A 25,709-nucleotide genomic window follows, 5' to 3' on the forward strand; every position below is an offset into this window, starting at 1 on the left:
TTTTTTCTATTTTTCTATAATTAATAAAATCTAAACTGACACTTCTACTTCCATACCATTTATAGATGTCCTCTTTGGTTCCACTCACATAACCACCATAACCTTACACAGGGACTCATCATATCTTCCACAGATTAATTAAAATTGAACTGACTTGTTATTTTCCACACAATGGACAAATTGATCTTCCTAAAGTACAAGTCTGACTGTGTTTTCCATTAATCAATAAACACCAGTGGCTCCCTATTACCTCCAAGATCAAATATAAAGATTTGGTATTTAAAATTCTTCATAATCTGGTTCTCTATTTCTGTTTCCTTTCAATTTATTACACTTCACAGACTCTAAACAGGTATAGTGACTTACTGGTTTTTTTCTCATACATGACACTTCCTCCATCTCTCCGCCCTTTCATTGACTGTGTCCTCTATGGCATGAATGCGGACCCTTATCACCATTAATGCAATATATATAGTATAATATATTATCATATATATGCCACTAGTATACCACTTAAATATCACTATAAGAGGTCCTCCTCCCACCTATTAAATATTTCTCCTCTAAAGTCAGCTTCTATCTATTCTGTATATATCTTGTAGGTACTTATTCTCTTGCTTTCTCCTCTCTCATTCTGTGAACCCTTTAAGAACAGATTTGATTTTGGGGCAGTTTTTTTCGTTTGTTCTTTGGCCTTTTTTTTGTATCCCTAGTGGTAAGAATAGTGTCTGAAACAAAATAAGCATTTAATAAAGACTTCTTGGTTGATGGATGTTAATTTAAGCATTTCTAACAATCCTTCTGGGGCCACAGAGGAGGGCAACAGCTTTACTCCTAGGGATTCTACCTATAACCTTGAGTCACTGAGATTCTCTAGTATCATTACTCTTAAGGTACCAGAGGAAGACTCCTTATCTATTATCAGCCAGACTGAATTAGCTTTTAGAAAGGGTTTTTAGTTGAATCTCTAGGATTTTCTATATATATCATCTGCAAAAAGAGATAGTTTTACTACCTCTTTGCCCATTCTGACACTTTCAGTTTTTTTCTTCTATTATTGAATTTATTTATTTATTATTCTTATTGCTAGCATTTCTAGTACAATGTTAAATAATATTGGTGATAATGAGCATCCTTGTTTTACTCCTGATCTCATAGGGAAGGTTTCTAATTTATCCCCATTACAAATAATGTTTGCTGATGGTTTTTAATATATACTTTTATTAATATAAGGAAAAATCCAGTGATCTTAATGGAAATGAGTGCTGTATTTTGTCAAAAGCTTTTTCTGCATCTACTGATATAATCATAAATTTTTTTTGACATTTTTTGTTGATGCATTCAATTGTGTTAATAGTTTTCTTTATGTTACATCATCCCTGCATACCTGGTATAAATCTTGTTTGGTCATAATGTATAATCTTTGTGATATAGTATTAAAGTCTCCTGACAAATATTTTGTTTAGATTTTTTGCATCTATATTCATTAATGAAATTAACCTATATTTTATTTTATGTTATATTACATATATATTATATTATTATATATAAAATATATTTTTTCTTTTTTATGTTTTTACTCTTCCTGATTTATAATATATGAATTATATTTGTTTCATAAAAGGTGCTTGGTAAGATTTTCTTTATCAAGTGTTCTAAATAAAAATTTTAATATTGGAGTTCGGTGATTTTTAAATGTTTGGTAAAATTTACTTGTAAATCTATCTAGTCCTCATACTTTTTCCTTAAGAAGTTCCTTTATAACCTGTTTAATTTCTTTTTTCTAAAATGTGTTTATTTAGATTTTCTAAAAAAATTTTAAACTATCACTAATTTCAGCAAAGTAGTAGATGTAAAATATTCTAGGGAGCAGCTGGGTAACTCAGTGGATTGAGAGCCAGGCCTACAGACAAGAGGTCCTAGATTCAAATCTGGTCTCGGACACTTCCTTGTTGTGTGACCCGGGGGTGGGGGGGTGCAGAGTCACTTAGCCCCCATTGCCTAGCCCTTACTACTCTTCTGCCTAGGAACCAATACAATAAGAATTTTTGGTTTTTTAATGGCCATATAAATTATCAACATTTCTATATATTGCCAAAAAGGTAATAAAAGAAAACTCATTTAAATTAATCAAAGATAGAATAAAACACCTAGAAACAGAATATTCAAAACAGTTCCAGAAACTACATAAATACAACTATAAAACTTTTTTGTGCAAATAGTCACTTAACTAGAGAAATATTAACTGTTCATAGGTAAGTACAGTCAATATAATTAAAATGAAAATTCTATCTAATCTACTTATTCAATGCCATCCCAATTAAATTACCAAAAAATTATTTTATTGAACTAAAAAATTAATAAAATTCAGTTCTAAAAACAAAAGGTCAAGAATATCAAAGGAAATAATTGAAATTAAGGAAGGAGGGCTAGCAGTGCCAGATTTCAAACTATATTATAAAGTAGTAATTATCAAAATCATCTGGTATTTGCTGTGTAAGGAAATTTACCCACCCCCTCTCAGGCTGCAAACATAACATCATCCTACTGCCTTCATGTCTGGCATCCCCTGCATGTTGGCCTGAATATCAGTGCAAAGCCAGTACTCAGGGCAGAGCAAGGAACATATATGCATGATGAACAAGGAAGCAGTTGGTCAGTTCTTGGGAAGTGAGATGAGGGAAATGCTTTTACAAGATCTCTCTCTATCTCTCTCTCTCTCTGCCTCTCTGTGTCTCTCTCCCTCTCTGTCTTTGTCTCTGTCTCTCTCTCTGTCTCTCTCTCTCTTTCTCTCTCTCTCTGTCTCTCTCCCTCTCTCTTATTTTCCTTTCTTTCTCCTGTCTATCAATGAATCATAATAAATATTAAATCTGAGATCAGACTTATATTTTCATATAAACATGGCTAAGAAATAGAAAAGTAGATCAGTGGAAGAGAGTAGATTAACAAGAAAGTCATAAAATATTATAGTAACAATGTGTTTGACAAAGGTAAAGTTCCAAGTTTTTGGAATAAGAATTCACTATTTGGAAAAAATTATTGGGAAAATTAGAAAGCAATTTGGCAGAAACTATATATAGACCAATATTTTACACCTTTTACCAAGATAAGATCAAAATGGATACACGGCCTAGGTATAAAGGGAGATATTCCAAACAAATTAAAAGAACAGAAAACACACTGTCTTTCATATTTATGGACAGAAGAATTTATGAATAAATAAGAGATAGAAAGCTTTGTGAAATGTAAGATGTATAATTTTGCATACATTCAATTGAAAAATTTTTGTACAAAATAAAATCAGTCAAGATCAAAAGGAAAGCAATAAATTGAGAGGAAATTTTATAGATAGTTTCTTGAATAGAGGTTTCCTATTTAAATATATAAAGAACTTTGTCAAATATATAAAAACATGAGCCATTTCCCAATTGACAAATAGACAAAAATGAACAGTTTTGATAAAGAAATCAAAGCTATATTTAACTATATGCAAAAATGCTCTAAATCTTTACTGATAAATTTGAGAAATGCAAACCAAAACAACTCTGAGATAACTCACTCCTATCAGATTGATTAAAACAGCAAATATCAGAGGGTACCATGGAAAAATAGGGAAACTGATACATTGTTGGTGGACCTATGAACTGATCCAATCATTTTGGAAAAAAATCTAGAATTATACTCAAAGAGTTATAAGACTGTTTAAACCTTTTGAACCAGTAATACCATTATTAGGTTTATTTTCTAAGGTGATCAACAAAAAAAGGAAAAGAAATTATATGCTCTAAAATGGTTATAGCAGCTCTTTTTGTGGTGGCAAATAACTGGAAATTGAAGGGATGTCCTTCAATGAGGGAATGGCTGAACAAGTTGTGGTCTATGATTGTAATGGAACAGCATCATGCCATAAGAATTTACATGAAGTGATGCAAAGTGAAGTGAGAATGTTGTACATGGTGCCAACATATGACAGTGATGGTGAACCTATGGCATAGGTGCTAAAAGTGGCACGTAGAGCTCTCTCTGTGAGCACTCGGCCACCCTCCCTCTCCACCCCTTACCTACTGAGTTCTTTACTAGAAAGGTGGAGGGACTCAGATGAAGCTGCTCCCCTCCCCCTTCCCCAGCACCTGATGATATTTTTTCCCATGCCCTTTCCCTTTGCCCAGAAGCCCAATGGGAGGGCACAAGGGGGAAGGTAGGCAGCTCACAGGCAGCAGAGCTGAAGGGGAGCAGAGTGCTCAGGCCATTCCCCTCTCCCTCTCTACACTCACTGAGGACATTCCTCACTTCATCCGCCCCTCTGCCCAACAGCTCAATAGGAAGGGGGGCACAGCATGTGGTCTCTGGGGGAGGACAACACAGCACTAAGTCTAGGGGGTGGGGAGGAAGTACTCCATCTCAAAAAGGCTCACCATCACTGGTGTATGATAATCAACTGTGAATGTCATAACTATTATTAACAAGGCAAGGATCAGGGACAACTCCAAAAGACTCACAAAGAAAAAGGATATTCAACACCATTGAAGGAACAGTGTCCAAATGCAGACTGAAATTCCTAACTTTATTTTTTTCATGAATTTTTCTCTAGTGGAAGTAATGTGTCTTGTAACAAAACATGAAAAACAGTAAAATGTGTATAACCTATATCATGTTACCTGACTTCTTGGGAAGGATATAGGAATGGGGGGGGGGGGAGAAAAAGAATGAGACAGATTTTTAGACATAACTAATGTGAAATTTTATTTCTCCTGGATATGCCTGTTTATCATAATTTATTAGATATTTATGATGTCATGTATTAAATTCTTATGCTAAATATTATGTTATACATTTAAGAAAATAAAATACATGGTAACAAAAAAAGAGTTGTTGCTAAGCAGGTATGACAAAGACTTCTGATACAAAAATGTCTTCTCAAACTGGGGTGTACTTTTTCCTGTATCCATGAGGTCCCCAGGGAGATTCAAACTTAGAGAGCTCCTTGTTTCTAAATCAGCAGTGTCAAACTCAAGTAAAATAGGATATACATAAAGTTCCAACTTAGTTTTCAAATATGTAATCTATGTTTTACTGTGTTTTTATTTATTTTATCAGCTATTTCCCAATTACATTTTCATATGATTTGGTGGCAGTCAGGAATTGCCAGTCACATGTTTGACACCTCTGCTCTAAGTCCTTTTCTCTCTTAATGGAATCCTTATGAAGACCCCCATAGTGTAGCTCTCTGCTGCCCTCAGAATCAGTGCCTTTGTGAAGTACTAAAAGAATCTGCCCCACCCCCCAGGGGAAGGGGTTAGTTTGTCCTCAGTGTGTCTTTTGTAGTCATCCACTGTAGTTCCAGGAAAGTAGTTACTAGTTTGAATAGACACTAATACCAATAGGAACTCCAGTTCTTTCTACCTTTTGAAGTTCACAAGGTTCTCATCTGGCCAATTTCCTTTCCTCTCCCCTGGCCCCCAATCTTTCACCATTGCATTTAATCATCACTTGAAGGACTGCTGCTAGCATACCTGGTTCTGATTCTACATTACACATAAGCCCTTCTTTCGGCTTATCACAAGCTTATCGCAGTGTCTTCATCCAAAGATCATAATACTTCACTTCTCTCCAAAACCAATTTAGGACTCATGCATAGGCACTGCTTTGTTCTCTGTCAGCATGCCTACAGCTCTGAACATAGCCCTCAATACAGCAAGTGCTCCATGAAATTTTATTGTATTTAAAGTGTTCTTTAACTCACCATGAGTTACCGTCTTAGAGAGTCAATTGGAAGACTAGAAGGTTAAAAGATCTATTGGTGGGCAACAAACCAATTATACATCAGAAGCAGAACTCAAACCCAGATTTTCTCCAACTCCAGTGCTAACCTACAACATACCATAATAGCAAAAATATCATCAGTGAGAAATCTGTGGCTCTCAAAAACTAATAGGGTCAAATGTAGAACTCATTAGAAAGTTTTAAAAATGTAATTATTGGGAGAAGGTGAAAGGAAAAACATATTTCTGTAATCTGTATACTTAAATGCATATACAAATGTCTATCTGTATGCACATACATGCAACCTGCAGTATGAAAGAGAGAGAGACAGAGAGAGTGTGTGTGTGAGTGCATTCACATAAGCTATCAAATGGCCAATTAATTGGCCTTCTTCAAGTAAAACCCAGATGGTCACTTGTTAAGGATATCATAGGAGGGATTCTTGACCCATCCAATTCAAAGTGTCTGTGACTAAATTCGCATGGCTTCTGAATGACAATGAGTTGAAAGAGCAGTGGTCTCAGAATTGAGAGAACTGAGTTTGAATCTGCTCCTGACACTTACTATCTTCATGGCCATGAACAATGCTGTTGATCTGTCTCTCTGAAGCTTGGTTTTATCACCCATACAATGGGGCTAATACTACTAAATCTGCTTACCTAACAGGCTTATTGCAATGAACAATATAATTTTATAAGTAGAACTGAAACAAATTATCACTGTTATTCTCAAAATGCAATATAAATTTGAGTTACTATAATTTCACTAATACATTACACAGGTTTATGGGAAGTAGGGAAGAGGAATGAGGAAGCCAGTTCCACGTTATAAACATAAGTTCCAATGTTAGTTCCAATGTTATAAACATTATCAAAAGGATTATTCAAAAATATCACATCTAGGTTTAATGAATTTATGTTGGAGTTTGGTCATAATGAACTTATGATGTTATTCTGAGCAATGTTTGTCATAGTAAGTAGGGCTATACTGCAATAATTCAAGATAGAAAGAAATTTGAAGACGATCTTAACTGAAAACCTTATGTAAGGAATGTAAAAACAGAGCTTTTGTTTTTTTTATTAATGTTCAGTTTAATTGTCCCTATTTTTCCCTTTCAGGATGAAGCACATAATAGTTCTGTTTTTTTTTTAATTCATTAGGATAGGGAATTCTGAACAAAAAAACCCCCGCCAATAATGTAAATCAGCATTATAGCCTGTTCTACAATGTATATGTCTAAAAAAGACAACATGATATCTCTTTAAGAGAGCAGGCCTCAGCATCAGAAAGACCTGGAGTTGTCCTGCCTCTGACACATACTAGTGTATGACTGGTCACCGCTGTACACTTCTATATGTAATAGGAAGGATAAATGGCAAATAAATATTGAAACAATACATAGTTTATTCTATGTTGTCAACTTCACTTTAAAGCTTATACCAAAGGTTATTAGCCTAGGGAAGCATACTAAGTGGCTATCATGGGGAAACTCACTGTAGGGAGAAACCTAGTCCAAACCTTATTGGAATATTTGGAATTACCTGCTGATATACATCTAAAACAACTTACATACCATATTTGGAAACTGCCTGTGTGTGGAGTCAATAAGTTTTAATGCCCTTGTGACCTTGTATGAACTCTATATAATGAAAAACTTACAAATGCTGAAGGAGAAGGCCACACTTTTTTTCAACTCCCCCCTAATGGCTTAATCAACTTCATTCTGAAAAGCTTTTGCTACCCATGGGTTTGTCTTCTACTGATACTGTGTGTTAGCATTTATTTACAGGACACACCAGCAGTTCACTACACAAAATAATCCCCATCCCATTAGCAGCAAAGTACCTAAAATTCTATAATTAAAAGAAATTTATTCCTTTGAGGAACTGCTTTCTCCAGGTTTCTTCATTTAAAATGCAAATAACACAGAAGGAGAAGTACATTATGTTAATATAGTAACAAGTAAATGTTTAAGTATGGATGAGAGATTAGGTAAGATATAAAGAATTAAGGATCCTTCTAACATTTCCTTGAGATGTTGGAAGCTTGTGTCTGAAGGAAGCAGTTCTCTCCTTCCTGTTGGTTTTAATTTGGTAAATTCTGGTACTTTAATCAGTTGGGCTAGTTTCCTCTGCCTAAATAGGAGAAAAAAGATTTTCCAGTCAAAGAGTTCTGTCATCCTTAGCAGAAAGCTTGGGGAATGGGGGTAGAAAAGACTGAACAAAGGCAAAGAAAAAAAAAACAAAGTAAAGTTGAGAACATTTTAAATGAAAAACAAGTAGACAATTTGACTATGAGATAACCTGTGTAGAATGGAATAACAGTTGATATATGTAGCACTTTGAGCTTCAGAAACCTTAAAGTGCTATATAAATGTCAGCTATTATTCTGCTACTCCTCAGGTGTCCAAGACCCAATTCCTCATGATGTCATTGGTCTTCTTCAAAAGCAAAGGATCCACACTAACAACAAGTCCACAGGTGAGATAAAAGCCTAAACTGGAGTGATAGCAATGGAGACTAAGGGAAGAGCCAGATCAGACAGTGTAAGAATGGACAAGTGCTGGTGACTAACTGGATTGGAGATGCAGTATTGAACCAGTGATGGCGCCTAAGTTTCCAGGCAAGTGACTGGGAAAGATCTTGATGGATCAAAGCAATCAGTAGGGAATAGTGGCTTTGGGGGGTGGGGGGAGAGTTGTGCTTTTGGATGTTGTGTGTTTAAAATACTTCCCATAAAAAGTCCAATGGGCAGAAGTCTGGAGATAGAAATTTCATATTTTTCATCACAGAACAGATAGCTGAACTGTGAGCAACAGTGTGGAAAGTGAACTAGACAGCTGAAGAGAAATGCAGCCAGCCAGCTCATCCTGCATATCTGTCTCACTGGGGTTCCTCCCCAAAAGACATCCTGCAGGGACCTGGTCAATCACCTCTGACTTACTCCAGAAGCATACACTCCTTAAAAAATATACTCAATTCTCTGGGAGAGTTACAACCAGACTCTTCTTCCTTCCTCTTCCTCCTCCTCTTTTTTTTTTTTAAAGAAAGCCCTTACCTTCATTCTTAGAATGATACAGAATAATGGTAAGGATGAAGCAATTTTGGGGTTAAGTGATTTGCCAGGGTCACATAGCTAGGAAATGGCTGAAGTCACATTTGCACTCAGATCCTCCCAACTCCAGGGATGGATCTCTATCCACTGAGCCGTCCAGCTGCCCTACCAAGCTCTTCAAAACTGGACCCAGGAAATCCTCCTTTGGCACCTCAAAAATCCTCTTAATCCTTCCAAATTTCTTCACATGAGGAGAAGGGGAATTGAGGACTATGTTTTTTCTATTCTTGTAATCTCTATAATAACTCAGAAGTCACACTCTGGGTGAGCTTTGAAAAAAGATTCAAATTCTGAAAGAGTACAGTTGGGAAAATTGGGGTGGGGAAAATTTAATTTTATTATTGAAGGAGCTATCCATTTTTAAATTTATGGGTGCTTATCTTTGTAATCTTTTTTAATAACAGGAAATATATAAGCCTAGAACATTTTATATTAAAATAGAAATTTTAGAAATACTAAATATTAATAGTAAACTACTTTGAATTAAAGAAATCTCAAAAGATCAGGTAATGAAGACAACAATCAATAAGCTAGTTGAATCACCAACTCTATTTACATTAACAAATAATAATTCTAAATAAGTTCATTATGTACTAAAACCTTTTCCATATCAAAATGGAGTTTATGTAATAAACTATAATGACAACTAGGGACTTTAGAAAAAAATAGCATTAAAAGGAGAAAGGGATGGCCCTCTTTATTCAATAGAGTATAGCTCTCAATCTTCAGATTTATTAATGACAATTCATAACATTCTTTTAATGAATTAATCTTAAGAGTAAAAAAAATATGCCATATGATTCTAGGCATTTCAAAATCAACTATAAAGATGTATTTAAAATACTATATATATATTATTAATGAGTGAGAAGATATGCTAAAACACCATTATAACAATTTCTAAAGACATATCATTACAACATTATAATGACACATCAATCAGAAAACTGCAACTGCTATAACAGTAGTCTACAATTTCTATAAAGAAATTATAGCATTTATGTTTAGAAGTTTAAATTTCTCTTGAAACCAGCCGTCTTTATTACATCATTTACATTATCCTTTGCTTTTCACACAATATCATAATCACTGGTATCTACTAGAAATCTGAATCTAAGTAAAATGTATCTAGTAATTCAGTTAAATCACAATATAAAATGTAAGAGTAAAGAAACTCAGAAAGACAAAAGATCAAAAGATTAAATATACAATCGAGCCATAATCTAAGAAATTGGCAGAGCCAAATAAAGGCCAAATAAACTATGTGCTCTTACACCAGAACTACTACTCTTAAACATGGACAACAAAGTTTTAAATTCTCAAACTGCTTAAATAAACTTATCTGTTGTTTAAATACTACATTCATTCTTTAGAGAGTAATTAATCTTTTCAGCAATTTTTTCAAGTACAAATGATATTTAGCTATACTTTACTTGTCAAGAAACACAAATGAATTATAGGTCACATGAAATAATGTTGGATTTCCAGAATAAAACAAGAAATTAATTAAGATGGATAATTTTAAATTATAACATTAAGTTATTATATAATGTATAATTCTTTAGAGAAGATATGAAAAAGTGAAATTGTGTTGTTATTATAAGTCTACCACTTATTTGATAAAATAATATTGATTTTGACATTTTCTTGTGATATCTCTATTTGATAAGATTTTTATATTTCTATAACTATTAAAACTAATTAATTCAACTATAAGTTCACTCAAGTATACTTACCAGGACAATAGGTGAATACAAATACAGAAAATACATTTGACAATTGGCTAGAAAGCAACAGTATAGAACAAGCAGAGTGTTAAATCCTGTGTCCTACATAACCTTTATGAATATGTGACCTTTAAGTTGTTGAAGGTTGCCTCAGAATTTGGCTCAGTTCAATCAAAACATCTGTTCCCCTTGCAGGTATACTGTAAGGACTTTTTTCTCAGTTGGATTCAGAGCACAGCAAGCGAGCCCTTTTCTGTCCAATCATATCCACCCCAGCACTTGTAAATCAAGTTCTGGGCTGACAACAGCAGGTCCACATTCCGTCACCCTTTCTCAGCCAGCTAGGCCAACTGACTGCTGTGAGAACTGCTCTTATCATGTCATCAAATCAAAGCATGTTGAGAAGAGGGACTGCAAGAGGCATCTGCAGAATTCCCACAATGTAGTGACTTTGGAACATTGACAGATGCATCTGTCATTTTATACCTTCAACTAACCTGATGTCCGCTGGCCAGACACAGCAAAGCTGTCTGAGAGCAACTCCAACTCTTTCACATTGTTTTCATTCATCTCCGTTAGACAGGTCTGATGCTTCTTAGCCTATTTTTAGTATTGAAAAGGAAGAAAAAATTATAAATAAAAAAGTCATTATGTTATAAAAGATTTATACTAAATAAATTCTGAAATAGTGTCAAGTAAAATCTATTTTAACAAAGCCTACAACAATCTTCTGTAATACACAGAATTCATCTAATGATCATTATGACACAAAATTGTTACCTTCCAAACTCTTTCTGTCAGGATTCAAAGATTCAATATGACACTTTCTTGTCTAATTTCTTAACTTTATCATTTTTGTATTGGAGAACTTGTTTTATTTAATTTGCTGATATAAAGGTAAATAACAGGAGTCGGCTAAGTCACTTAGTGGATTGGGCGTGGGGCCTAGAGTCAGGAAGACCCAAGTTCAAATCCAACCTCAGACACTTCCTAGCAGTGAGACACTAAGCAAGTGCTTAACCTCTGATTTCCTAAAAAGAGGATCCAATGGATACACTAGAGAAGAAAATGGAAACCACTCCAGTATCCCTACCAAGAAAATCCCCTGCATAGCTATGGTCCACAGGATCATAAAAAGCTGCACATAACTGAAGGATTAAACAAAAAAAAGGCAAATAAAGTAAATATTATTTGCTAATAAAATAATTGTCATTAATCACAACTAGCCTTAAGCATGAGGTCATCATGGAAGATAATTCTCACATCTATATTTTAATAACATTTTATATCTACCTACCCATTTGAAATTGTATTCCATTAGAAATCGTATAGAAGATTTTTCTTGCCAATAGTATCTTTACTGTCGGGAAAAAACTCCTCAACAACCTCAATATATCCTTATCACCCATACAGAAGTTATCTATCAGTGGATACACAGCCTCCACAGTTGCTTTCCCTTGTTTCCATGTAAATATATAAATATTTATTTCTTGCCTCCTTACTTGTAGACATACTTGCACTTCACTTATATTTGACATATAATGCTGCTGAAGCCAAGGGCTGCTAATGTTCTCAGTAGCAATGTCTACTGGGTTATAGAAACTCAAAAATACTTTCACTATCCAAACAACTAGTTGTTTTTTTAATTGACATAAGTAGCCAAAAAATTCTTTTTTTGAATTATTTATGATGATAACTAATAAATTTTGCAATCATTACCTCTTTCATGTAGAGTTTGCTATTTATTTAAACTTTGTTATTATACTTAACTAGAGTTATTAGTATAGTTAGCCTCTAAGTCAATCTTATTCTGTAAAATTTGCTTTTTATGGCTATTATAGCATCATGCATAAGTGGGATATAATAATTTTTATTATAGCTGTAGATGACGATAAAAATATACAAATACATTTAAGAACATTATAGAAAAGACAGGACACCTCAAAAAACACTTATTTGTTCCCACTCTACTATTCATTTGCTATAAATCTTTAAAGAAATTGACCAATCTTACTGGCATTCCCATGTCCACATTCATACAACTAGAACAATAACTCATTTCACATTGGCATTTATGTAGTATGAATTTAATCAGAAGAAATAAGAAATAAAGATTTCATTAACACAAGGGTACTTCAAGGCAAGGAAACTCCCCGCCTCAATGCAGGGCACTATCTCCTTAACTTACACTTAGAGAATTGACTATTACACTGAAAATTCAAATGACTTACCTAGCATCACACATCTTCTATGTCCAAGGCGGGAAATATACCCCAGGCTTTCTGAATTTGAGACAGACTTTCTAACCACAATGATGTGCTACTTCTTTAATCACAATGGCCTGCTAAACCAATATGTAATTTATATAGGAATCACTAAATTTATATTTTACGAAACCCTACCAGTAATCAATATAGGACGTCACTGTTAAAAATCTCACCATTCTTCCACTTTTAGCTAAAGATTTAAATATCATCTAATGCTTTCTTATACAAACATACAATGATGAACTTTAAAAATTTTTACAGTTAGACAATCTATGACATAAAGTAAGGAGATTCTTGAGTTCAAATCAAATGTTTGTTTTCTTTTTAATTTCTTTACTAGAGGAAGAAATTAGAGAGAAGTCATACAATGACAACCAAGTCAAAGATACAAAGTAACAACTTTCTGTTCATTTTCAAAATTGGGCTGCTGATTTAACATAGATACAAAGAGGAGAAAATATATTTTCCAAATATGGAAAATGCTTTAATAAAATCTTTATATAATCATTTATAATCTTCACATACAAAAAGGCAATCTTTTTGGAATACTACAATCTAGACATAAGTAAGAAATACGCAGATGTCTGACTAGTAAGAAAGTTTAACAATCATTTTAAGAGTGAAGAATGGAAACCAAGGTAATCCTATAAACATCCTGCTTAGTTATGCCTTCCTCTTTGTTTTTTAATGAGGAAGGAATTTTTTTTCACAATCCCATCTTATATGGGAGCTTTAGGAGAACTATATAAAATGAGCTACTTTTTTCACTACTGAGTTTTTTAGTTGTTCAGATGTTTTTCTACCATGTCCATCTCTTTGTGACCCTAATTGGGGTTATCTTGGTGAAATACTAGAGTGGTTTGTCATTTACTTCTCCAGCTCATTTGATAGATGGGGACACTGAGGCACAGTTCAATGACATTCCCAGGATCCCACAGCCAGTAAGTGTCTGAGGATAGATTTGAACTTAAGAAGATCAGCCTTCCTGACTCCAGATCTGGTGCTCTATCCACTGTGACAACTAGCTTCTGCATTAAGCTTTAACATTTTATAAATATATCTTGTGTTGGTATTATTTGATAGTAATATTTAATTGCATATGTAGTTGCCAATACCTTATTCAGTGTTTTCAAAGCTATGCTCCATCTTGAAAAGTAGATTTTCTCTTTCATAATTATTTTTATATTACTCTCATATGTATGTGGTGTTTTCTCTACTAGAATATGACCTTTTAGAGATTTCAGGCTGTCTATGCCTTTTTTTAATTCACAGAGCTTGCACATAGCAAGTGCTTAATAAATGTTTGTTGAATGGCTAACAAATTTCTATCCCAACATCCTAAAGAATTAAAATAATTCACAAATCTATGTAGAGTGTCCATAGTTGCTTCATGTGCTTTTCAAAAATAATTTTTCAAATGATCAGACTTGGTGACACTTTTATACATAATAAATAATCATCAAACAAAAGTTTCTCATATAGCCAATTATAGGGAGCAAACAAATAGGAAGGTTTTTGTTCAGGTAGATGAGTGACTATCAATCACTAGGTGTCAAGAATTGTACTAAGCTCAGGCTAAAAATACAAAAACAAAAATAGTCCGTTTTCAAAGCATTTGTATTTTAATGGGGGAATCTACACAGGTAGTGACAAGGTAGCCATAGAGGAGTACTTGAGTTGGGAAAATTTCAAGGATGGAGAATGGGGCTACTGGGGAGAAGACTGATAAATCCCATCTAAAAACAACAACAAACTTAATGTGATCATGGTTTGGTAAATGTTTGCAAAACTAGAGATAGGGGAAGGGGCTCTTCCAAATCTACCCTCTGAGATTCTGTGAAAAACCAGCTTATGCTCCAAGTTTGCAGTATGTGTGTGTGTTGGGGAAGGGGGCGGCGCCACTATGATTTTGTACTGAGGAGATTAAATGAAGAATAAGGTGAATAGTGTTGGTAGATAGATAGATAGATAGATAGATAGATAGATAGATAGATAGATAGATAGATAGATAGATAGATAGATAGATGGATGGATGGACGGACAGACAGATAGATATGTAATTTCTTAGGTTAAACTCAATTTCCTGACCAAATTTCTTTGGTCATTCATTAGTAATATTTTAATGTGTGAAGGGATTAATTTAGTTTGTAACACAAATAAAATCTTGAGTCAAAATTAAACAGATAGAATAGATTACAAAAGTCCATTGTGTCTTGATTAATAATTTTATTTGAATTGCTTATTAAGATGTTTTGCCCATAATTTTTAAATATTTCAAAGATCTGTGATTTCATCATTATGGATAACATCTTGTACAACTCTGTGAATCATATCAGAGTTTCTGAATTCAAAAATGAAGCATCATTTAATAGCCAACCCTCTGATAAGATACCTCTGCAAACTGTCAGGTTGGTCTTCAAACTAAAGCAGTTTATCATCAGGTCCATGCTTCAAGGCTTAAGCTCCACTAAAATATCTTTTATTTTTTAACTCTAACCTTCCATTTTGGAATCAATACTATGTATTGGTTCCAATGCAGAAGAGTGGTAAGGGCTAGGCTAAGGGTTAAGTGACTTGCCCAGGGTCACACAACCAGAAAATATCTGAGGTCAGATTTAAATCCAGGACCTCCTGCTTCTGAGACTGGCTCTCAATCCACTGAGCCACCTAGTTGCCCTCTAAAATGTCTCTTAAGGAGCCAGAGCAATGCAATTCTATGACACAGTCACTGGAGTAGTATGTTACTAAAGATTTTAGCCACAAAGAGAGGTTAACAGGTAAAGAAGCATTGTTAAAACAAGAAAGTCACTAGAAGCATTTGGAATTTCAGTACTACAAATACTCACTAAAGTAAATTCGGGGGGGGGGGGGGGATCTGCTGGAATACTAAAAAGGTCATAGGCAAAGAAGTCTAGTAATTCAGATACAGAGCACATTACTGCCAAAGGTATAAGTTCAAGCTTTGTCTATGAGCTCAATTAAATTCCTAGATTCAAAATAACATTTGCCACTCAGGGAATATATTTAATTGAGCTTTAAGGAAGAACTGAAACATAACTGTTCTAACAAGTTCTGTTCTAACATCTAACAATGTGCCAGTGTTAGTTCATTAAGTTTATTTATGGACATTGTCTATATATGTGTGCATATACGTTTACACATATATTACATGAGCATCATTTGGCTTCATTTCCATACCCCTGGATCATTCTAGTCATTCCCAAAAATTAAAACTACCTAATGTATAACTAGTGTTAAATTTAAAATTATATCTCTACTAATCAAAATATTATATTTTATGAGGTTTATTAAGGATTATTAGAAATCAAGGGCACAAAATAATAAACCACGTGCCCATGGCTGATTAGCCAATTCAGAATCCCTGTGCTTAGCTTACTTGCTACATCTTTGCAAAGGCAGGAGAGAGAAGAGAAGAGAGAGTGTGGGAGGCGTTACTGCCAATTAAATACTCCTTGTGATCTCGCCCAGGTAGAGACTCAGGTGAGATTATAGGGAATTCTGGGAAATACCAAGGTCTCTGGGGATTGAAGTCTAGAGTTCAAATCTCCATTTTTACACTAATTAACATTTAGGATAATAGAAGTCTGCTGAGTATTTCATGGCCTTGGACAATACTCCAATTATCACACACTGGCCAAAAAGTGTATCCAGTCTAATATCTCAAGTTTCAGACTGGTTCTAGGATCCTTAGGATGTTGGATTCTAGAATGTAAGTTCATCCAAGTAGGTAACAATTGAGCAAACCAAGTCTTCAGATGTCAGTTATAATTATTACCATGATCATTTTAGGTAATCTTACATTTTTCAAAGTTTTTACTTTTGAAAAGGTTTTTTACTTTTGAAAAGTTTTTTCACAAAAAAAGTTTTCACATTAAGTAATCTACGAGTGCTACTATAAACTAGATGTTTAAGATTTTAGGTATTCTAAGCAAATTTGTGATTTTCTAACTTGTTATGGTAATGGTCATTATTGGTCCCACTCACAGTCTTTCTCTCTGTCCTGATAGGTCAGAGTAAGGAAGACTAGTTTTGTCTAAGGAAAATGCATATTATCTGCTGTGCAATATAGAAAAATTAATTTCTATCCAGTCCGCCAAAGATTCAAATTCCTTAGCTAGTTCAATTAATCTGCCCATTGAGTAAAGAGCTATCATCTGAAAAAGACATGAAAAGGATTAACCAATTCTAGGAGCTGAGATGATAGAATAAGAAATACTCTACTCACCTAAACTCTCCAAACATACACACAAAAAGAAAATAAATCATCTCAAAACAGTTAATAGTAGCAGTAGCCCAAGGAATGAAGCAGCAAGGGAATCAGGAGAAACACAGACAAGCCAAAGCACTGCTATGTGGAGGCAATGAACCAGCAGAGTGAGGACCAAAACAGTGCAAGCCACACAGCCAGGGAAACAAGGCAGCAAAGGGTGAGCCCAAAACACCTCCATATGGACAAAGCAAAGAAGTGGCAAGGTGGGATAAACTGCCCAGAATAAACAAAATGCCTGGGGCAATGAACTGGTAGAGTGGGATAACAGCACAATCCACTACCGGGTGACCCAGGATAACAAACTGGAAGAATTAAGGAACAGTCCAATCCACAAAACAACAGAGGAACCCCATGGTAGGGGGAGCAGAATCCAGCTGGGCAAAATAGCTTTAAGTCCTCCATAGGAAGCCAGACAGGCCACAGCCCTGAAGTACACATTGAAAAAGCCAAATACAATTTGGCCTATCCCAAGCACCAGAGAAGGCTACCCTGTAATCTAGAAACACTACTCCCTCTACCCCAGGAATAGTGCAACAGAAAGACAAGGAAACAAGGGGAAGGGGAAAATAACTAGAAAAATGAGCTAGAGACAAAGGAGAAAAAAAACTAACCTTAGAAAGTTATGTTAGTGGAAGAGAATCAAAATATAAACAGGGGAAGACAGCAATGGCAAAAGGAAAATGTGAACTCCCAAAAGAAAATGAGAAAATATATTAGATCCCAAAGAACTTTGGAAACATTTGAAAAAAATTTTTTTAAATGAAATAATTAAGAAAACTGAAAAAAAGAGTAAAGAGTTTGGGGGGAAATTAACTATATTCCATAAAAACTAAAATGGAAATGGAGGTCCTCCCCAATAGGAAAAAAAGTAAAGAAAATGACTTAAAAGAAGACTGAACCAAATGGAAAAGGGAATAACAAAGGCTTAAGAGAATATTTTCCTAAAAATAAAAATTGAGTGAATGGAAGACAATGACTCCATAAAACATCAGGAAACAATAAGAAAAAATCAAAAGGATTTTTTAAAAGTCTGAAATACCACACTGGAAAAACAACTGACCTGTATAATAGATCCAGAGTAGATCGTCTAAAAATCATCACAATATCTGAAAATCATAATCAAAAAAGGAGCATGGACACTATATTACAAGAAATAATCAGGGATAACTAATATCCTCGAATAAGAGGAAATGGAAACTGAAAGAACCAACTGATCAGCTCCCAAAAGGGACCCCAAAATAAAACATCCCTGGAGTATTATAGTCAAATTTCAAAACTCCCAGGCCAAGGAAAAAGTACTACAATCAGACTGAAGAAAATAATTCAAATATTATGAAGCCACAGTCAAGATTACACAGGATCTGGCAGCTTCAGCATTCAGAACTAGAATGCTGGGAATATGATATTCCATAAGGCAAAAGGTCTAGGAGTATAGCCAAGAATCACATACTCACCAAAATTGAGCACAATCTTCCAGGGGTGAAAATTTATTTTTAAGGAAATAAAGGACTTTTAGGCATTCCATATTTTTTAAAAAAGTGAAAAACAATGAATTAATCAATTCAGCACTCAAGTGAAGCTACAAAGAAGTAAATTTCAGTTAGGTTAAATTGATTACATTCATACAAGTAAGGGTATAATTAAGATATTTAAGGTATGAAAGGTACTCCAGATGCCTAAATTAAGTGGATTATAGAAGGAAATAAACAGTAAAACTTTACTAGTGGGGGGGCCTTACCCTTCCCTTCCCACAGGTATATAAATTCAGTCCCCTAAAAAAATTATAAACAAGAAGGAAATTAAGCAGCTGAAAAGAACTTTAGAAAAATCAGCTGTGACAGACCTCTAGAGAAAACTGAATAGGAATAAAAAGGAATACATTTTTTCTTAGAAGTATAGAGCACCTTCAACTAAATTTGGCCATATATTAAGGTATAAACTTCACAACCAAATGTAGAAAGAGATAATATTAAATGTGTCCTTTTCAGACAATCAAAAATTACAAAGGTCAGCAGAAAGGAAGAATAAAAATTAATTGGAAACTAAATAATCTTATCCCAAAGAATGAATGGATTGAAGAACAAATCATAGAAAAAAATCAATATCACTCAAGAGAAAGACAATGAGGAAACAATATACCAAAACTTAGAAGATGAAAATCTGTACTTAAGGGGAAATTTATATCTCTAAATGCATAGCTCAAAAAAATAGAGGAAAAAACAGATCAGTGAATTGGGCATTCCATTAAAAACTAGAAAAAGGGCTTCCAGTCAAGATGGCGGCTTAGAAGCACCAAAAGTTCAGACCTTGGAAACCCTTCCTTACCAATCACAAACTGAGTGCTCCTAGGACACCGAAATTCAAGCCGAACAACAGGACAGACCCGGGAAATCCCCCTCCCGGACCTGGATCAAAAGGTATGGCCCCCCAAAAGCCAGAAACCTAGATCACTCAGATCTAAGGGGTAGGCAGAAGGAAGGTCCCAGGACCCATACCCCCCAACCCAGAGTGCTGAGCCCAGAGCAGCAGCAGGAACCTCAGGCAAAAGGGCCTCAGGGCTGGCTATTTTGAAGGACTCACCTTGAAAGCAATCTGACCCAGTCTACGGGGTGCCCAACACAGACAGCAAGGAAACATAGAGAAGTGGGAAGCCTGTAGCCCCCTGGCTGGGTCCTTCCATCTGAGACTCAAGGGAGGTCCCAGCTTTAGGGCACCTGCTGAACCCAATCACATCAGGAGCCCTCAGAGCTACTGAAAGGACAGAAAATTCAGGGCCAGCAAAGGGGTTGCTCCTAAGAGCTTACCTTGAAAATAACCTGGGCCAGGCTCCGGGCTCTCAACACAGATAGTGGAGGAGGAAGTTGTGGTTTTTTTGGGGGGAGGTTTCGGGGAATATTCGGCCCACACCAGCCAAACCTAATCCCATCAGGAGCCCTCAGAGCTTCTGAAAGAACAGAAACAGGGCAGGGGAAGGGCTTGCCTTGAAAGCAACCTGGGCCATTCTCTGGGCATTCAACACAGATTGTGGCTGAGGAGGTTTTTTGCTTAAGGGCTCATTTGGTCCAAACCAGCTGAACCTAATCCAATCAGGAGCCCTCAGAGCCCAGGGAGACCATGACCCCTACCCCCCCCCCTTAGAGAGCAGGGTCTTCTGAAAAAAACAGGAACCTAGAGGTGGAGTCAAGATAGCAGCCTAGAAGGAGCATAGACCTGGTAGCCTGACCAGAGCTTTGGAGATCCTCCATATTGGCTACAGCCTTCTAGGAAGTTTAAAACTCAGAGTAAACCCAGCCCAACTAAGCTGAACCCAATCCCATCAAAAGTCTCCAGAACCCAGGGAACCCCAGGCTACCCATCCATCCTCATTGACTGCTGGACTTTAAGCCAATCAAAAGCCTCCAGAGGACAGGGAAGCTCAAATCCCCAACAACCCTCCCCCAGAGACTACACCAAGAGATCTTCTGTTAAAGCTCCAAGAGGGGAGACTGATAGAAGTCCCCAAAAAACAAAGAAAATGAGAGGAACAAGAACACAGACAAATATGGGGAGTAAAGAAGGGATGAATTTGAGCAAACAACAGAAAAAGAAGAAAGAAACTACAATAGACAGCTACTACTCAGCAAATGGAACAGAGCGGGAGAGATCAGCAAACGATAAACCAGAAATCCTAGCAAATTGGATACAGGCTGTGGAAGAACGCAAAACACAACAAAGAGAGGCTGAAGACAATTGGGAAAAGAAATTAAAAATTAAGATAAGTCATCTGGAAACAGAGGCACTTGAATTAAAACGAGAAAATACTGTCTTGAAAGCCAAAATCAACCAGCTGGAAAATGAGGCAAAGGAGATGAAAGATGAGGCAAAGGAGATGAACAACAAGGTAAAGAGGATGAAAGACGATCTTCAAAGAAAATCAGACCAGAAGGAAAAGGATGACCAAAAGCCAGAGATAAAATCCAGTCTTTAAGAACCAGAATACAACAACTGGAATCAAGTGACCTCACAAGGCAGCAGGACACTATAAAACAAAACAAAAAGAATGAAAAAATTGAGGAAAATGTGAAGCATCTCATTCACAAAACAGACGATTTAGAAAATCGTTCAAGAAGAGACAATTTAAGAATAATTGGACTACCAGAAGACCATGACAAAAGAAAAAGCCTGGACATAATACTAAAGGAAATTATCTAGGAAAACTGTCCCGAAATCTTAGAATAAGAGGGGAAAGTGAAGATGGAAAGAATCCACAGATCACCCCCCTGTATTTAATCCCCAACTGACAACACCAAGAAATGTTATAGCCAAATTCAAAAACAATCAGATGAAAGAAAAGATATTACAAGCTGCCAAGAAGAAGCCATTCAGATACCATGGAAACATGGTGAGGTTAACACAGGATCTGGCTGCATCCACAATGAAGGACCGAAAGGCATGGAATATGATATTCCAGAAAGCAAGGGAACTAGGTCTACAACCAAGAATAAAATACCCATCAAAACTGACTATATTCTTACAGGGGAAAGTATTGTCATTCAACACAACAGAAGAGTTCCAAGCATTCATGAATAAAAGACCAGACCTGAACAGAAAATTTGATGTCCAACCACAGAACTCAAGAGAATCATCAAATGGTAAGTTAAAAAGAGGGGAAAAACAAACAAACAAAACAACAACAACAAAATTTTAAGAGACTCAATAAGTTAAAATGATATGTATCCCTATAAGAAAAGAGGTCATTGGTAACTCTTAAAAACTGTTGCTATCACCTGAGCAGCTAGAAGAATTACACTCAGAGAGAGCAGTGACAAACTGTATAGGATGAAAGGACAAGACATAAATAGGTATATAGATATATGCATGCATAAATACATATACATGTGTGTATATATATACATGACTAGAGCTAAAAAAGAAAAGAGGTTATGACTAAAAGAAATGGGAAAAGAAACAAATGGGGATAAATTTATATGTCACAAAGAAGCTCATAGTGGGAGGGGGAAGAACATCGATACACTGGAAGGGTAAAAAGGTTGGAGATGAGAAATTCTCAACTCTTACATACTGTGAAACTGACCCAAAGAGGGAAGAACAATCCAATCTTTTGGGGAAGAGAATAGATTTGTGCCCTATAGGGGAGTAGAAGGGCAAAAAACGGACTGGTGGGGAGGGAAGCAGTACAATGGAGGGGGGGGTAAAAAGACTACAGGGGAAAATAAGGGAGGGAATAAGAAGGGAGGGGGTAGAAAGGGAAGTAAAATAAGGAGGGGAAACGGGGGGGGGGGGATTACTATAAACAAACATTGGTATAGAAGGAAATAGTGAAAGAAGAAAAGGCAGGACCAGGAGTAGAAATCAAAATGCTGGGAAATACACAGCTAGTAATCATAACTCTGAATGTGAATGGAATGAACTCACCAATAAAACGCAAGCAAATAGTAGAGTGGGTTAGAATCCAAAACCCTACCATATGCTGTCTGCAAAAAACACACATGAGGAAGGTAGATACGCATAAGGTAAAAGTAAGAGGATGGAGCCAAATCTATTGGGCATCAAATGATAAAAAGAAGGCAGGAGTAGCAATCATGATATTGGATAAAGCCAAAGTAAAAATAAATCTAGTTAAAAGAGATAGGGAAGGTAATTACATCCTGATAAAAAGCAGTATAGACAACGAGGAAATATCGTTACTCAGTATGTATGCACCAAATGGCAGAGCATCCAAATTTTTAAAGGAGAAACGAGAGGAGCTCAAGGATGAAATAGATAGAAAAACTATACTAGTGGGAGATCTGAACCTTCCCCTATCCAAACTAGATAAATCAAATAAATAAATAAATAAGAAAGAGGTGAGAGAAGCAAATGAAATCTTAGAAAAATTAGAGTTAGTAGACATATGGAGAAAAATAAATAGGGACAAAAAGGAATATACCTCCTTTTCTGCAGCACATGGTACATTCACAAAAATTGACCATGTACTAGGGCACAAAATGATGGCAAACAAGTGCAAAAGGGTAGAAATAATAAATGCAACCTTCTCAGACCACAATGCAATAAAAATAATAATTAGTAAGGGTACATGGATAGATAAATCAAAAATTAATTGGAAATTAAACAACATGATTCTCCAAAACCAGTTAATTAAAGAACAAATCATAGAAACAATTAATAACTTCATTGAAGAAAATGATAATGGTAAGACATCCTTTCAAAACCGATGGGATGCAGCCAAAGAAGTACTCAGGGGAAAATTTATATCCTTGAGTTCATATATAAACAAATTAAGAAGGGCAGAGGTCAATGAATTGAGCATGCAAATTAAAAAACTAGAAAGTGAACAAATTAAAAACCCTCAGATGAAGACTAAATTAGAAATCCTAAAAATCAAAGGAGAAATTAATAAAATTGAAAGTCAAAGAACTATTGATTTAATAAATAAGACTAGAAGCTGATACTTTGAAAAAAAACAAATAAAATAGACAAAGTACTAGTCAGTCTGATTAAAAAAAGGAAAGAAAAAACCAAATTGACAGTATCCAAGATGAAAAGGGAAACCTCACCTCTAATGAAGAGGAAATCAAGGCAATCATTAAAAACTACTATGCCCAATTATATGACAAAAATATGGCAATCTAAGTGATATGGATGAATACTTACAAAAATATAAATTGCCTAGACTAAAAGAAGAAGAAATAAATTACCTAAACAACCCCATATCAGAAAAAGAAATTGAACAAGCCATCAAAGAACTCCCTAAGAAAAAATCCCCAGGTCAAGATGGATTCACAAATGAATTCTATCAAACATTCAAAGAACAGATAACCCCAATACTATACAAACTATTTGACAGGATAATCCAAGAAGGGGTTCTACCAAATTCTTTTTTACGACACAGACATGGTACTGATCCCAAAGCCAGGCAGGTTAAAAACAGAGAAAGAAAACTATAGACCAATCTCCCTAATGAATATAGATGCAAAAATCTTAAATAGGATACTAGCAAAAAGACTCCAGCAAGTCATCACAAGGGTTATCCACTATGATCAGGTAGGATTCATACCTGGAATGCAAGGATGGTTCAATATTAGGAAAACCATCCATATAATTGATGATATAAACAAGCAAACCGACAAAAATCACATGATTATCTCAATAGATGCAGAAAAAGCCTTTGACAAAATACAACACCCATTCCTATTGAAAACACTAGAAAGTATAGGAATAGAAGGGCCTTTCCTAAAAATAATAAACAGTATATACCTAAAACCATCAGCAAACATCATCTGCAATGGGGAAAAACTCAAAGCCTTCCCAATAAGATCAGGAGTCAAACAAGGATGCCCATTATCACCTTTATTATTTAATATTGTACTAGAAACACTAGCAGTAGCAATTAGAGAAGAAAAAGAAATTGAAGGCATAAAAATTGGCAATGAGGAGACCAAGCTGTCACTCTTTGCGGATGATATGATGATTTACTTAAAGAATCCTAGGGAATCAACCAAAAAGCTAATTGAAATAATCAACAACTTTAGCAAAGTTGCAGGATACAAAATAAACCCACATAAGTCATCAGCATTTCTATATATCTCCAACCCAGTTCAACAGCAAGAATTAGAAAGAGAAATTCCATTTAAAGTCACCCAAGACAATATAAAATACTTAGGAATCTATCTGCCAAGACAAACACAGGAACTATATGAACACAACTACAAAACACTCTCCACACAATTAAAACTAGACCTAAACACTTGGAAAAACATTGATTGCTCATGGGTGGGATGAGCTAACATAATAAAAATGACCATCCTACCCAAACTTATATATCTATTTAGTGCCATACCCATTGAACTACCAAAAAATGTTTTACTGAATTAGAGAAAACCATAACAACGTTCATTTGGAAGAATAAAGGATCAAGGATATCCAGGGAAATAATGAAAAAAAAAATACAAAGGAAGGTGGCCTTGCAGTCCCAGATCTCAAACTATATTACAAAGCAGCAGTCATCAAAACAATTTGGTACTGGCTAAGAGACAGAAAGGAGGATCAGTGGAATAGACTTTGGGTAAATGACCTCAGTAAGACAGTCTTTGACAAACCCAAAGACCCCAGCTTTTGGGACAAAAACCCAGTATTTGATAAAAACTGCTAGGAAAATTGGAAGACAGTGTGGGAGAGATTAGGTTTGGATCAACACCTCACACCCTACACCAAGATAAACTCAGAATGGGCGAATGACTTGAATATAAAGAAGGAAACTATAAATAAATTAGGTGAACATAGAATAGTATACATGTCAGACCTTTGGGAAGGGAAAGATTTTAAAACCAAGCAAGAGGTAGAAAGAGTCACAAAATGCAAAATAAATAATTTTGACTACATCAAATTAAAAAGTTTTTGTACAAACAAAACCAATTTAACTAAAATTAGAAGGAAAGCAACAAATTGGGAAACAATCTTCATAACAAAAACCTCTGACAAAGGTCTAATTACTCAAATCTATAAAGAGCTAAACCAGTTGTACAAAAAATCAAACCATTCTCCAAT

At 35.3% G+C, this 25,709-nt stretch overlaps 1 protein-coding gene across 18 annotated transcripts in view; it reads right to left on the reverse strand.

Moving 5' to 3' along the window:
• Nucleotides 1-25,709, reverse strand: part of CCDC171 (coiled-coil domain containing 171) — a 543,314-nt gene that overhangs the window by 302,251 nt on the left and 215,354 nt on the right. For all 18 annotated transcript variants that reach the window (XM_056805336.1, XM_056805339.1, XM_056805345.1 and 15 more), the window contains one exon: nt 11,102-11,204. In XM_056805336.1, the coding sequence (XP_056661314.1) occupies nt 11,102-11,204 (103 nt within the window). The remainder of the gene's footprint in view (nt 1-11,101; nt 11,205-25,709) is intronic.

This window comes from Monodelphis domestica, chromosome 7, assembly GCF_027887165.1.
Source record: "Monodelphis domestica isolate mMonDom1 chromosome 7, mMonDom1.pri, whole genome shotgun sequence".
In the NCBI taxonomy this organism is placed as follows: domain Eukaryota; kingdom Metazoa; phylum Chordata; class Mammalia; order Didelphimorphia; family Didelphidae; genus Monodelphis; species Monodelphis domestica.